The 15,216-nt window shown below is 41.8% G+C and overlaps 2 protein-coding genes across 17 annotated transcripts in view; one reads left to right on the forward strand and one right to left on the reverse strand.

Moving 5' to 3' along the window:
- The window catches only part of LOC130915871 (uncharacterized), an 83,574-nt gene extending 76,821 nt beyond the window's left edge, over positions 1 to 6,753 (reverse strand). For all 15 annotated transcript variants that reach the window (XR_009063188.1, XR_009063187.1, XR_009063186.1 and 12 more), the window contains exon 1: positions 6,295 to 6,753. Coding sequence is in view for 2 of the 15 variants with exons in the window: in XM_057836038.1 (XP_057692021.1) it covers positions 6,295 to 6,610 (316 nt within the window). In the remaining 13 variants the exon portion in view is untranslated. The remainder of the gene's footprint in view (positions 1 to 6,294) is intronic.
- LOC130915870 (Fanconi anemia group A protein) overlaps positions 1 to 15,216 on the forward strand; it is a 129,452-nt gene that overhangs the window by 93,783 nt on the left and 20,453 nt on the right. For both annotated transcript variants that reach the window (XM_057836035.1, XM_057836036.1), the window contains exons 35-36: positions 2,529 to 2,644; positions 11,126 to 11,273. In XM_057836035.1, the coding sequence (XP_057692018.1) occupies positions 2,529 to 2,644; positions 11,126 to 11,273 (264 nt within the window). The remainder of the gene's footprint in view (positions 1 to 2,528; positions 2,645 to 11,125; positions 11,274 to 15,216) is intronic.

The following is a 15,216-nucleotide window of genomic DNA, read 5'->3' on the forward strand; positions in this document are numbered from 1 at the left end:
AGGAGGGTCCGTAAGGAAGTCGAATCTCGGATTCAGGAGGAGCAGTCTGGTTTTCTTCCTGGCCGTGGAACAGTGGACCAGCTCTCCACCCTTGGCAGGATCCTCGAGGGGGCATGGGAGTTCGCTCAACCAGTCTACATGTGTTTTGTGGATTTGGAGAAGGCGTTCGACCGTGTGCCTAGGGGAGTCCTGTGGAGGGTGCTCCGGGAGTACGGGGTACCGAGCCCCTTGGTAAGGGCTGTTCGGTCCCTGTATGACCGGTGTCACAGTCAGGTCCGCATTGCCGGCGGTAAGTCGAATTCATTCCCAGTGAGGATTGGACTCCGCCAAGGCTGCTCTTCGTCACCGATTCTGTTCCATAATTTTTATGGACAGAATTTATAGGCGCAGTCGAAGCGTTGAGGGTGTCCGGTTTGGTGGCCTCAGCATTGCATCTCTGCTTTTGGCAGATGATTTGGTGCTGTTGGCTTCATCAAGCCGTGACCTCCAACTCTCACTGGGGCGGTTCGCAGCCGAGTGTGAAGCGGTTGGGATGAAGATAAGCACCTCCAAATCCGAGACCATGGTCCACAGCCAGAAAAGGTTGGCATGCCCTCTCTGGGTCGGGGATGAGATCGTGCCCCAAGTGGAGGAGTTCAAGTATCTTGGAGTCTTGTTCATGAGTGAGGGTAGGAGGGAGCGGGGGATCGGTGCAGTGTCTGCAGTAATGCGGACTCTGCACCGGTCCGTAGTGGTGAAGGAGCTGAGCCGAAAGGCGATTTACCAGTCGATCTACGTTCCTACCCTCACCTATAGTCACGAGCTGTGGGTCGTGACCGAAAGAACAAGATCCCGCATACAAGCAGCCGAAATGAGTTTTCTCCGCAGGGTGTCCCTTAGAGATAGAGTGAGAAGCCCGGTCATCCGGCAGGGGCTTGGTGTTGAGCCGCTACTCCTCCGCGTTGAGAGGAGCCAGTTTAGGTGGCTCGGGCATCTGGTTCGGATGCCTCCTGGACGCCTCCCTGGAGAGAGAGGCATGTCCTACCAGCGGGAGGCCCCGGGGACGACCCAGGACACGCTGGAGAGTGTCGCTTGACTGGCCTGGGAACGCCTTGGAATCCCGCCGGAGGAGCTAACTGAAGTGGCTGGGGAGAGGGAAGTCTGGGCCTCCCTGCTCAAGCTGCTGCCCTCGCGACCCGACCCCGGACTAAGCGGAAGATAATAGATTGATGGATGACTTGGTTACAAAAGAGTCTCAAAGGCCTCTGATCTACCCTGCCAGCCACGTGAGGAAAATGCAATGGAATTTAAGAAAAAAAAAAGGAAGGGCTCGCAGATGGTGGGATGCACTTTCAGAATGCGCAAGCAGAAGTGTATGTCAGGTGTGCGAAATTTATAACAAAACAGCAACTTAAGGGTCCATCTAACAAAATGAAGTATTTCTGGTAGATTTCCAGGAGAACAACACTTCTTTGGTTAGCTCAGGAACCGGTCCAGTCGGTCGATGCAGAGGAGAGAACAAAACTGGAGATAAAAATTATGTGATTTTAACTAAATGTGAAAAAATAAGTCTTTTAATGATACAGTGGTACCTCTTCTTACGAAATTAATTGGTTCTGGAAGTACGTTTCTTAACCTGAAATTCTGTAAGTAGAGACTAATTCGTTCCAAGCCCACTAAAATTCAGACACCGTTTTTTTTAGTCAAAACTTTTCTTTTATCCCAGACAGTAGGAGGTGATTTAATTACCTGACATGTTTCGGCAAACACCTCCAAATTGTACTCACTTTCAGTAGACTCTAGGAGCTGCGAGAACCTGTCCAAACACGCAGCTCCCCATACTGTGCTCATAGACTATATAATATATTGACAGAGCGCGGGGCCGATTAATAGGTGGCCCATCTCCGTCAAAGCTGACCAAGTGGAAACACAGACAAAGAGCTTTTTCCGTTGAAAATTCTTGTGAATAAATGCTTAAATCCCTAATTTCTTTATAGATATAGACGTAAAACAGTCTCGATTCTTCGTTAAAAGAAAAAAACGGGCAGTTAGCATTTATTTTACGTAAATATGTCGAATGTGCTTTAAGTCACTTGTATACCAACATGAGACATGCCAGATAGTCACGAGGTCATCTGAGCGGCCGTCCGCCCAGATGTCATTACTTTTATTATGAAAGATGATGATGCTTAACCCATTCACTACCAAAGACGTCTAAACAATGTTGTTTATAATTGTGCTCATAACAAAAAATAGTAGAAACAAACTTTTTCTTGATGATGAAAGATGGGAGTTTTGTGTTCGTGTAGCCACAGAACACATGGCGCTTGAAAGAAGTGGATGTCTTGTGACATGATGTTTGTTAGTGAATGAGTTAATCATTGTATGGTCTCTACAGTTGAAATTTGCCTTTTTTCACTTTATCCCTCTATTTCCTACTTTTTTTTTGGCATTACCATTCATTCTCTTCTATTATGTCTTTAGTTTCTTCTTCATTTGAGTAGTTATTTGCAATTATTTATGGACTGTTTTGGTTATGAATGGTGTAGTATTGGTGGGAGCAACTGTCAGTAGTGCTGTTGTCATTATGGCGTCATCTGCGTGACGGAGCCAGTCCACCAGAACAACTGCAGCTCATCATAAACAGTCAAAGCTGGGCCTGCAGGTATGAATATATATATATATATACAGTGCCTTGCAAAAGTATTCGGCCCCCTTGAATCTTGCAACCTTTCGCCACATTTCAGGCTTCAAACATAAAGATATGAAATTTAATTTTTTTGTCAAGAATCAACAAGTGGGACACAATCGTGAAGTGGAACAACATTTATTGGATAATTTACACTTTTTTTAACAAATAAAAAACTGAAAAGTGGGGCGTGCAATATTATTCGGCCCCTTTACTTTCAGTGCAGCCAACTCACTCCAGAAGTTCAGTGAGGATCTCTGAATGATCCAGTGTTGTCCTAAATGACTGATGATGATAAATAGAATCCACCTGTGTGTAATCAAGTCTCCGTATAAATGCACCTGCTCTGTGATAGTCTCAGGGTTCTGTTTAAAGTGCAGAGAGCATTATGAAAACCAAGGAACACACCAGGCAGGTCCGAGATACTGTTGTGGAGAAGTTTAAAGCCGGATTTGGATACAAAAAGATTTCCCAAGCTTTAAACATCTCAAGGAGCACTGTGCAAGCCATCATATTGAAATGGAAGGAGCATCAGACCACTGCAAATCTACCAAGACCCGGCCGTCCTTCTAAACTTTCTTCTCAAACACAGGCATGAAAATCTCTCACCTTTCGGCGAAATTCGCCGTTTTGAAGTCAAAAAGGGCGACCTACGTGAATTGCGTAGATCCGAGGAGAAATTCTTTTTGGGAGGGGGGGGGGTCGGGAGGTTTTATTTAATTATTATTATTATCATCATGTGATTAACTTAGTACGTAAACTGAGCACTTAAGAAATCCAGTCAGCAAATCCTTCTAGATGCTTCGCTGAAGAGAACCAATCATCGGCCCAAACTGCGTTCCATTATTCCAATCGCGCGCACTCTTTACGTGTACATGGAGTGCTTGGAGAGCCTTTGGTTGCATTGCAAAGCTGCGAAAACAAAAAGCAGGCCTTATCCAGAGCGGGGCAGACCAGAGCGCAGCATACACACTTCCCTGCATTTGCCAGCAGATTGAATTTGGTGAGTAATGCTTTCAATCGTTTTCATATTTTGCGATATAATAAAGTTACTGCCATTCGTTGCAGCTTGTGTTGAACACTGCCAGAGCTAGCCAAATCTCTCGTGAAAAAATAGCTCCCGTTAAATTGGCGTCAAACTCGTGTATTTAGCGGTAATATTAACGAAGAAACGCACAGTTGAGTCAAATCAAGCGGCATGCTCTCGGATGGAGTGGGGCGCCTCGCATCGCTCCCGTCGTCCGCCTGAGACACGTTATTTTCGGTTGGGACTTGAGCTGACGGCCGGTGTCGGCACAACACCGGCCCGACGAGTGGTGGGAATGACTCTTGCTTCTTAAAGCTTTTCAGAAATACAGGGATCCCTCGTTTTTCGCGGTTAATGGGGACCAGAACCCGCTGCAATAAGTGAAAACCGCGAAGTAGCCCCCCGCCCCATTTTTTTGTGCGTGTTCGATGTATTTATTCAGATTTTACATTGGAAAAAAGATACATATATATATATATATAAGACATGTTTTTTTCACTTTTTTCACCAAAGTATCATTTCTAAATGGTTTTCAAGCACTTCAAAATGTAAGAATTATGAGTTTTAAACATGTTACTGCCCCACCGAATTATTTTTAAACAAGAATAAAGTAGTAAGAAAATGCTTGGCTTTATTAAATGCTTCATAGTGAGTCTACTCAAACCCTCTCAGGCTTTGTTAAACGGTGATTGACACATGTGCAAAGTTTTTCTTTTTAATATATATTTTTTTGTTTAAAGCAACTTATTTGATTGAATAATAAAGGCACAAATGTCCTAGCCAAAATGTGGCCCAAACACAAAACAACATTACTTCAATGGAAAAATTTGTTTCAATCAAGAAAAATAGTTTTCAAATGCTTTTTTTGTCTCAAATTTATTTTTGCAATCAAAAACAATTTTTTGTTGTTGAAGTGACTTTTTTGGGATTAAAAGTATATACTGTATTTTGATTGAAGCAACTTTATTTTTGAGAGAAGTAACTTTGTATTTTGTATTTTGATTGAAGCAAATAATGGAAAATATTCTGTTTAAAACGAACAACAAGCATGTGATTTGCTGTGGGGATATGAATCTGGACATTCTGAATCCCAAAAAAAATCCTCATATAGATAACTTTGTCGCATCCATGTATTCTCAAGGCCTACGGCCTCTGATTACGCAACCAACACGCATAACGGCACACAGCGCGACTCTCATTGATAACATATTCACAAACATTCTAGAGCAGACTCATAGCGGCCTGCTAATCTGTGATATTACAGACCATCTGCCTATCTTTACTAAATTCCCTCTGAGCTATTGCTGCGTAGGCAAAACAAAGGTTGTATATAGAAGAGTAAGAAGTGAAAAAAATATTGAAAACATGAAAAAAGAACTGCTAAATCAAGACTGGAATGATGTGTACAATGCAACTGATATGAATGCTGCTTATCGGTACCTTCTGAATACAATCCAACACCTCTATGATAAGCACTGCCCGGAGGGACAGTTTCTCACGAAAATAATTGTAAACAAGCCTTGGATAACGAAGTCTCTTATCAATGCTTGCCACCAAAAAACTAAGCTGTACAGAGAGTTAATCTCTAATCGGACAACTGAAAATGAAAACAAATTCAAAAAGTACCGAAATAAACAACACCATCCTGCGTTCCTGTAAAAAACAACACTACTGCAATTTACTGGAAGACAACAAAAACTATACTTCCAAACTATGGAAAATCCTAAACGGTATGATAAGAAGAAATAGGGAGTCAGGAAAATCTTACCCTGAGTTCTTCTATGGCGATAACAGTCGAATGAGAAACAAAGAAGAGATTGCAAACAAATTCAATGACTTCTTTGTTACAGTGGGCACTAACCTTGCTGAGAAAATTCCCCCTGTAGCTACACCTATGAACCCTGACCCCATACTAAAATCAATGTTCCTGGAACCAATTCTCGCAAATGAAGTAAAGAGTCTAATTATGCAATGCGAAAACAAAAACTCCACTATCATGAGATTGATATGAAACTCATCAAAAGTATCCATAATGAAATTCTGCTCCCAATAACTCAATATTTTCAATAAATCTTTTGAGTCTGGAATCTTCCCTGATGAAATGAAAATAGCTAAAGTTATTCCAATATTCAAAGGTGGGAACCCACATGAGTTCAACAACTACAGACCTATCTCTATCCTGCCCCAACTTTCAAAAATACTTGAAAAGCTCTTTAATAGCCGATGTTTTACGAATTTTTTTTTAACGAAATTTCCGGATCACACTTTTATGGAAGATGAAAGAAATTTCGTAGCAGGTTGGCTGTGAGTAAGCAACAGGCACACTTTTGCTTAATAGACAATGTTTATTGATTAGAAATTGCAAATAAATGAATAAATGAAGTTTAATTGATTACAATCCCACAAAAGCAAGCAAAAGACAAAATCAAGCACAACTATAACTACAACGCTAGGTCTGAATTGTCAAAAACCCTTACGAAGCAGTTAAAAACACATCAACACACATAACAATGGCGCTAGATAATTAGTTGTCGAAGCTAAAATATCCCCGCACCAAAGCGCAATGAGTTCCTCTATGATATTGAAATCAAGCTCTTACCTGTCGACAATGAACGGAGGGCCACACAACGTTCCTGGTTTGAGCGATCAAGGAGCTCCGGCCGAGCGACTACGCGTGAAATCCTCTGACCGACCCTAAAGTGTGGCGCGGGATTAGGCTCTTTATAGGCATATGTCACATGAGAACAGAGGGGCCAACCCCTGATCTCAGGAGACACCCTGCCTGTCCAATCATGGTTAGGCTCTTTATTGTCGTGTCCAATCATGGTTAGGCTCTTTATTGTCGAAGGCAGTTGTTGTATTCTCAAAGGAAGGAACTCACTGTACTTTAGTACATAGTTGTACTTTTTATACATAGCTACACAGCTGTACTTTTATACATAATGATTACATAGCTACACAGCTGTTCTTTTACACATAGCCCAAAGGCACTTTGTTATATATATGTGTATTTAATAATGATGGAACCAGTGCGGGTCACAAAAAGGTCACAGGTGTTTTTCTCCATACAGCCGACTTGACAAATTCATAACAAAACATCATTTATTATACGACAGCCAATATGGGTTTAGGAAAAATCACTCCACTGTGCAGGCCCTAGCTGAGTCTATGGAACTGATCACGGATGCTCTTGACCAAAAAAAATACTCTGTGGGAATTTTCCTGGACTTAAAAAAAGCCTTTGATACAGTCAACCACAACATTCTACTGGACAAACTACAGAGACTGGGTATAAGAGGTAACATTCTAAACTGGGTGAGAAGCTATTTGGAAAGGCGCTCGCAATATGTTTCATATGAAGGGTGCAGATCATCAACTCGTCTAATCACATGCGGCGTGCCCCAAGGCTCCGTCCTGGGACCGAAACTATTCATCCTATACATAAATGACCTGCATCTAGCTTTTAATCTAAAAATGGTGCTTTTTGCGGATGACACTAACATCTTCTGTTCCGGAAAAGACCCCCAGAGTCTATTTAAACAAATAAATGTGGAATTAGCTAAACTGCAAAAATGGTTCGATGCAAACAAATTATCTCTTAACCTCGAGAAAACTAAATACATTGTATTTGGAAGAAAAGGTTTGGATATGAACCTAAAGATACAAATAAATAATGTGGAGATACAAAGGGTACAACAGTACAAAGTGCTAGGCATAATAATTGATCAACGCCTAAACTGGAAGCCACATATAGATAAACTGAGGAACAAAATTGCCAGGATCATCTCAATTCTCTATAGAGTACAAAACATGTTAGATACGCGGTCTCTCCAAACCCTATACTGCGCACTCGTTCTGCCGCACTTCAGTTATTGCCTAGAGATTTGGGGATGCACTTATGAAACGCACCTCAACCCTTCGTCCTCCAAAAGAAAGCCATCAGAATTGTCCATGGAGCTTCCTACAGAGCACATACCAATGAGCTCTTTATCAAGTCCAAACTACTGAAATTTCATGATCTGGTTAACTACAAAATAGCTCAATTGATGTATAAGGCCAACACAAACAGTCTTCCAGCAAATTTGCAAGCTTTATTCCATATTAAAGAATCCTCCTACAAACTGAGAGTATGCCGAACGTTTTCCTACCAGACCATTAGGACGAAAATGAAATCTTTTTCCATTGTAAACACTGGGGCTCGCCTGTGGAATACATGTGATGCAGCGCTAACGAATATAAATTCATTAAGCTACTTCAAAAAAATGTATAAACGTAACATAATAAGCCAGTACGTTGCCCAGACTCAACTGTAAATGCACACACAACACAGATAAGACTGTCCTCACAGCAAAGCTCGTTTAAAAGTCAGGGCCAACTGGATAAGACATAACAATTCTGGGACATGCCTCCCAATGAAATCACATTACTGATTCTGCCATTGACACGTACACGCTGAATTTTCCTCCTGAGGCAATTATGGAACTGGTAAACTGGGCTCTGAGTTCGATGGACGGAATATTCTCTACGATGCGGCCTAACTCTGGGCAACGTCCTTGCCCAGTGACCACCTTCACGTCTGGATATGTGGAGGACGCCTGGGGTAAATGGAGGCCGCTATGCCTAACGTCCCTCCTGATAGAGGACGCTGAGGATCTGTACATCTTCGGCACGCTGCTGGCTCTGGCCTTCCTGCTGCTACTTGCTGCTCTCTGGGTTCGTCGCTTCTTGATCAGGATGAAGAACCAACTCCATGACACACTGGAGGTTGTTCGACGCAACGGCGACGAGTTGGCACTGTTAATGAAGGAGCAGGCAATGCTAAGTGACATCGCTGCACGACTGGCCACAAAAATTGAAGCTGAGCTGCGTGATCATGAGAGACTCGCTCGGGCAAACCGGGCCAGAGATGATGATGACTAATTTCCTAAACCGGGCAAGGGACGCTGACTAGAAATCCTACGGTGGATGCAACACATGAGAGCCTCCAAAGCACCCCAGGCCTTCACCCTTCACCTACTTGGATATGAACTGATCCTATATACTTAAATTACTATATGTGAAATCTCCATGGCAATTAATGACTTTTGAATGAAATGTGTTAGACTGTCATTGGACTGATCCAGAGCATGCTGCTTTTGCGACCTTGGTGGCAGGGGGACGGGTCCCGATAAGCTTCTGCTTTTTTTCCGTCTCCTTTGTCATGTCTATTCTCATCTTCTTTGGATAAACAAACATGCGCGATGATTTCCTTCTTTCTCTTTTCTCTCTCCTTTCTTGTGACATTGATTCTAATGTTGATGATGATGATGATGATGATGACAATGACAATAAATTCAAATTCAAACAATTTTTTTTGTTGAAGTGACTTTTTTGGGATTAAAAGTATATACTGTATTTTGATTGAAGCAACTTTATTTTTGAGAGAAGTAACTTTGTTTTTTGATTGAATAACAAAAACACAAATCTACCTCCATCGTTATTGAGAAAGAAATTAAGAAAGCTTTAAAACTAAAAGCCACCGGGGAGTCTGTTTTTTTTTTTTTTTTTTTTTTTTTTTTTTTAATATTTATATTTCATTACATAGACATGCCTCGTAGGGAAAGGAGATTGAGGGATAAAAAAGGAGTTGGATGAGGCTGCTAAAGGCAGTGGATACCTCATCAGCTGGGAGAATAGCAGACCTGGTAAGAACAAGTTTGCAAGGATAGTCGGGTATTAAATACAATTATAAACACAATTACAATGTTATTTTTCTATAAGATTTTATGTCATTGCTTTATTAATCATTAGGTGCTAGAGTTGTTAAGTATGGATAATAATGAAATAATAGTTTTGAGAAAACTGTGCTGTTGGTGGCTCAGTGACCATCTGATGTGGTTTGTTCTCAGATGAACAAGTTGAGGAAGGAAGTTTTGATGCAGAGGTTGAAGGAAGAAAAGAGGCAGACTGACTGAGTCACAGCCATAAAGTGTTGATGACAGTTTTGATTTCTATTCACTGTTGCCCCCTCCCAATTAAAGTACTGTATGTCACAGTCGCAGCCAATTATTATCTAAAGCTGGTTAAAATTGAAGTTGTTGTTTTAAGGTGTATTAAATACTTGTTCATGTGCCCCTTTTGATCTACAAGCACCCGCCCCTCCACCAGTCTCTGCACGGCCCTGCTGAAACACAGTGTGGGTCGACAGAGCTCAATATTTTGTTGGGGTGTACAGTGTACTGGAACATATTTCCTCCATACCCTTCTCACCTTTTTAACCCCTGACCCATTTTCATGCCTGCAAACAAGGAGAAAACTGATCAGAGATGCAGCCAAGAGGCCCATGATCACTCTGGATGAACTGCAGAGATCTACAGCCGAGGTGGGAGAGTCTGTCCATAGAACAACAATCAGTCGTACACTGCACAAATCTGGCCTTTATGGAAGAGTGGCAAGAAGAAAGCCATTTCTCAAAAATATCTATAAAAAGTCTCGTTTGCCACAAGCCACCTGGGAGACACACCAAACATGTGGAAGAAGGTGCTCTGGTCAGATGAAACCAAAATTGAACTTTTTGGCCACAATGCAAAACAATATGTTTGGCGTAAAAGCAACACAGCTCATCACCCTGAACACACCATCCCCACTGTCAAACATGGTTGTGACAGCATCATGGTTTGGGCCTGCTTTTCTTCAGCAGGGACAGGGAAGATGGTTAAAATTGACGGGAAGATGGATGCAGCCAAATACAGGAACATTCTGGAAGAAAACCTGTTGGTATCTGCACAAGACCTGAGACTGGGACGGAGATTTATCTTCCAACAGGACAATGATCCAAAACATAAAGCCAAATCTACAATGGAATGGTTAAAAAAATAAACGTATCCAGGTGTTAGAATAGCCAAGTCAAAGTCCAGACCTGAATCCAATCGAGAATCTGTGGAAAGAGCTGAAGACTGCTGTTCATAAACACTCTCCATCCAACCTCACTGAGCTCGAGCTGTTTTGCAAGGAAGAATGGGCAAGAATGTCAGTCTCTCGATTTGCAAAACTGATAGAAACATACCCCAAGCGACTTGCAGCTGTAATTGGAGCAAAAGGTGGCGCTACAAAGTATTAACGCAAGGGGGCCGAATAATATTGCACGCCCCACTTTTCAGTTTTTTATTTGTTAAAAAAGTTTAAATTATCCAATAAATTTTGTTCCACTTCACGATTGTGTCCCACTTGTTGTTGATTTTGACAAAAAAATTAAAATTTTATATCTTTATGTTTGAAGCCTGAAATGTGGCGAAAGGTTGCAAGGTTCAAGGGGGCCGAATACTTTTGCAAGGCACTGTATATATATATTTTTTTTTTAAGATAATGTAAAATCTTAAAGTAAACTAATCGAAAGTGTTTAAAAAATTGTTACTTGTTCCTTAATCATTTTGATCTGCTCTTGTCTACAGTTTGATGAAGGGTCAGTTGCTGCGGAGGCCATCTGCTCCAGCACTGTTGTTGGCCTCCAGTCTCTATGTTGTCTTTCATGGCCACGAAGAAGGTGTTAGTGATGCTCTCACAATGTTGCAACCAGAGAGGGACATTAAATACAAAGAGGTAAAACCACTGGATTTAGAAATGTGTGTGTGTCTGTTATTTATATGTATGTGTGTGTGAGAGAGCTGTGACCCTAAGGTGATTTGAGGTGTTTGTCATGGCAGTAATCTCTGTACCCATATTTGGCCACCAGCGAAACTGAGGTTGAGTTCCATCTAGCTCAAGGAGAGGTCTGCATTTTGGTAGTCATAAAGGCAAATTCCCAGGAGGTGGAGTTCGGTGAGGTCAATTAAGATGATTTCTGAACAATTTTAGATTAAATTTTGGGAAACCGTCTGGCATCTCAGGAGGTGCAAAACGGTGCACAGTCCACACAATCTATAGTGGTTATGGGCCACTGCTGTACTCAACTCGGGACATTGTGCAGAAACTTTCAAGACCTCTTCAACTCTATCACACACTTTCCACGAGAAAGCCCAAACTGGGGACTATGATGTGGGCTTGTCTGTCTGTTGGGGGTTTGAAGTCACTGAGTTGGTTAAAAAGCTGTTTGGTGGAAGGGCTCCTAGAATGGGTGAGAATTGCCCACAAATCCTAAATGCTCTGTATGTTGGTTGACAGGCTTCTGTAACATTCTGTGGACATCGAAGACAGTGCTTTAGGATTGGTATACCGAGGTGGTGCTTGCCGTTTTTAAGAAGGGGGCCCAGAGGGTGTGTTCCAACAATAGGGGGATTACACTGCTCAGCATTCTTTATTAACATCTATTCAGGGGTACTGGACAGAATGGAGGTCGAAACTCCAATCCAGGAGAAGCCGTGCCATTTTCTTTTAGCTTCATGAAGCAACAGCCCTCGCCGAAGCAGTTTTTCACCGAATTCTCTATAAGGTCTTCAGAACACCTGTAAATGTGGAACGAACCAGCAAGGGCAACAAGTGAGCAGGTTTAAAAGTGACAGTGCTACTTCCAGGCAGTTAATTGTTGCTTTGCAACATGACCCTTGGCTTTTGATCCCAGCATTTATTGAATGAGCAGAAGAGGGGTCACTACCAATATTCCCTCTAAGCGACACGCGTGCGCAATCGATCACTGCTTGCACGTACTCAGCACACAAGAAATACAGTATCTATGCAGCACTCAAAATAAAATTCAACAAAACGAATTATAGTGTCACAAAGACTACTGTCAGCGCCACAGTGACGTTTCAGCGCGACATTCCTATTGGTGCGTTCGATACGGCAACGCGACGCTCCTATTGGTGCGTTCAATACTGGAATGCAATGCTCCCATTGGCTTATTTGGCCGAATTTGCACGCCTTTGATGTTGCCTTTGTATTTCAAAGAAAAAGTTTTTTCCCAGGTTGGGCCCGTTTTTTTCAGGACACGATAAAACCTTCATGTCCAAACTTTTGTTTTCTTCACTGACCAATAATAATCAACATTTTAGACAAAAAAGACGACAACAAAAAATACATGTACACCAAATACAACAATTTTGTCAAAATTTGTATTATTGATGTCTCATGGACAACCAAACATGCTCAACAAGACATTTTGTAGCGTGATATTTATTTAACTTGTTAGGATAAATATTCAACAGAAAAAATGAGACTGAATAGTTCTATATTTGATAATTCTACAAAAACAGCAGGTATGGTCATAGGCGTTTTTGTCCCTTCTACATACTATGGTCACAACAGGTTATATACAGGAGACCACCAAGCCTCTGAGGAATCAAAGACTAAAAAATGTATATACACTGCTGGCCAAAAGTATTGGCACCCCTGGAATTCTGTCAGATAATGCTCAATTTCTCCAAGAAAATGATTGCAATTACAGATGCTTTGGTATTTTGCATGCAATGAAAACACACAAAAGACAATGATAAAAATTTAATTATTAACATTTTTGACAAAACTACAAAAATGAGCCGGACAAAAGTATTGGCACCCTCAGCCTAATACTTGGTAGCACAACCTTTAGACAAAATAACTGTGAACAACCGCTTCAGGTATCCATCAATGAGTTTCTTACAATGCTCTGCTAGGATTTTATACCATTCTTCTTTTGCCAACTGCTCCAGGTCTCTGAGATTTGAAGGGTGCCTTCTCCAACTGCCATTTTCAGATCTCTCCACAGGTGTTCTATGGGATTCGGATCTGAACTCATTGCTGGCCACTTTAAAAGTCTCCAGTACTTTCTTTCAAACCATTTTCTAGTGCTTTTTGAAGTGTGTTTTGGGTCATTGTCCTGCTGGAAGACCCATGACCTCTGAGGGAGACCCAGCTTTCTCACACTGGGCCCTACATTATGCTCCAAAATTGGTTGGCAGTCTTCAGACTTGATAATGCCATGCACACGGTCAAGCAGTCCAGTGCCAGAAGAAGCAAAGCAACCCCAAAACATCAGGGAACATCCGCCATGTTTGACTGTGGGGACCGTGTTCTTTTCTTTGAAGGCATCGTTCTTTGCCCCTGTAAACTCTATGTTGATGCCTTTTCCCAAAAAGCTCATCTGACCCGAGAACATTTTTGGCTTTCTCAGGTATGTTTTGGCAAATTCCAGCCTTGCTTTTTTATGTCTCTGGGTCAGAAGTGGGGTCTTCCTCGGTATCCTACCACAGAGTCCCTTTTCATTCAGACGCTGATGGATAGTACGGGTTGACATCGTTGTACCCTCGGACTGCAGGACAGCTTGAACTTGTTTGGATGTTAGTCGAGGTTCTTTATCCACCATCCGCACAATCTTTGGTTGAAATCTTGTCAATTTTTTTTTTCTATCCACATCTAGGGAGGTTAGCCACAGTGCCATGGGCTTTACACTTATTGATGACACTGCGCACGGTAGACACAGGAACATTCAATCTTTGGAGGTGGATTTGTAGCCTTGAGATTGCCCAAGCTTCCTCACAATTTTGCTTCTCAAGTCCCAAGTACCCAGACAGTTCTTTGGTCTTTTTTTTTTTTCTCCATGCTCAATGTAGTACATGGAAGGGCACAGGACAGAGGTTGAGTCAACTTTAATCAAGTGTGATTTAGTTATTGCCACCACCTGTGATGTGCCACAGGTAAGTAACAGGTATTGTTAATAACACAAATTAGAGAAGCATCACATGACTTTTCAAATGGTGCCAATACTTTTGTCCGGCCTACTTTGGGAGTTTTGTGTAAAATTATAATGATTTAATTTTTTTCTCGTTTGTGTTTTTTCATTGCAACAAAATAAATGAAGATATTACTACCAAATATTTGTAATTGGAATCATTTTCTGGGAGAAATTGAGCATTCTTTGACAGAATTGCAGGGATGCCAATACTTTTGCCAAGCAGTGTATATACAATTTTTAGTCGTTGATTACTCAGAGGCCTTGGTGGAACTGCCACCAGCAGTTCCTCTCTGGCAGGAGACACAGGTCCACATTGCATGTCTTACACATCCAGGTAGTGCTCTTTTGACAGAGTTTGCAGCGTTGGTGTCCTATGCTGGCTCTCTGCGATTTCGATCTATGGTCACACTGGAACCTCCAGCTCCAGCCTCTCCACCTTTTCCAGGACACAGGTCACTTGAGAAAGAAGACGAGTACTTATTTTATTGTCATTTCACAGCACATACACAGTATAGCTGTTCCTCATCACGACACAAACTGTAATAGTAGTCACAAATAGGCCTGAACGATATTGGAAAAAACTATTGCTGCGATTTTTTGGGGGTTTGCGATGTATTGCGATATTTTATTGCGATATTAGAAAAAAAAAATATTTTTTTTTTTTTAAAGAAATTTTTACTAGATGACTTGAATAGCTGTTTGGAAAGACTTTGGATGACTCATCATGACCACAGTGTACAGTATTCCATCGTTTTTTCGCGGTTAATAGGGACCAGAACCCGCCGCCATAAGTGAAAAACCGCGAAGTAGCGCAACACCCTGCCCCCCCCCCCCCCCCATTTTGTGTGTGTGGGTGTGTGTGGGTGTGTGTGTGTGTGTGTGCGTGTGTGTGTGTGT

This window comes from Corythoichthys intestinalis, chromosome 5 (assembly GCF_030265065.1).
Source record: "Corythoichthys intestinalis isolate RoL2023-P3 chromosome 5, ASM3026506v1, whole genome shotgun sequence".
NCBI classification, from domain to species: Eukaryota; Metazoa; Chordata; class Actinopteri; order Syngnathiformes; family Syngnathidae; genus Corythoichthys; species Corythoichthys intestinalis.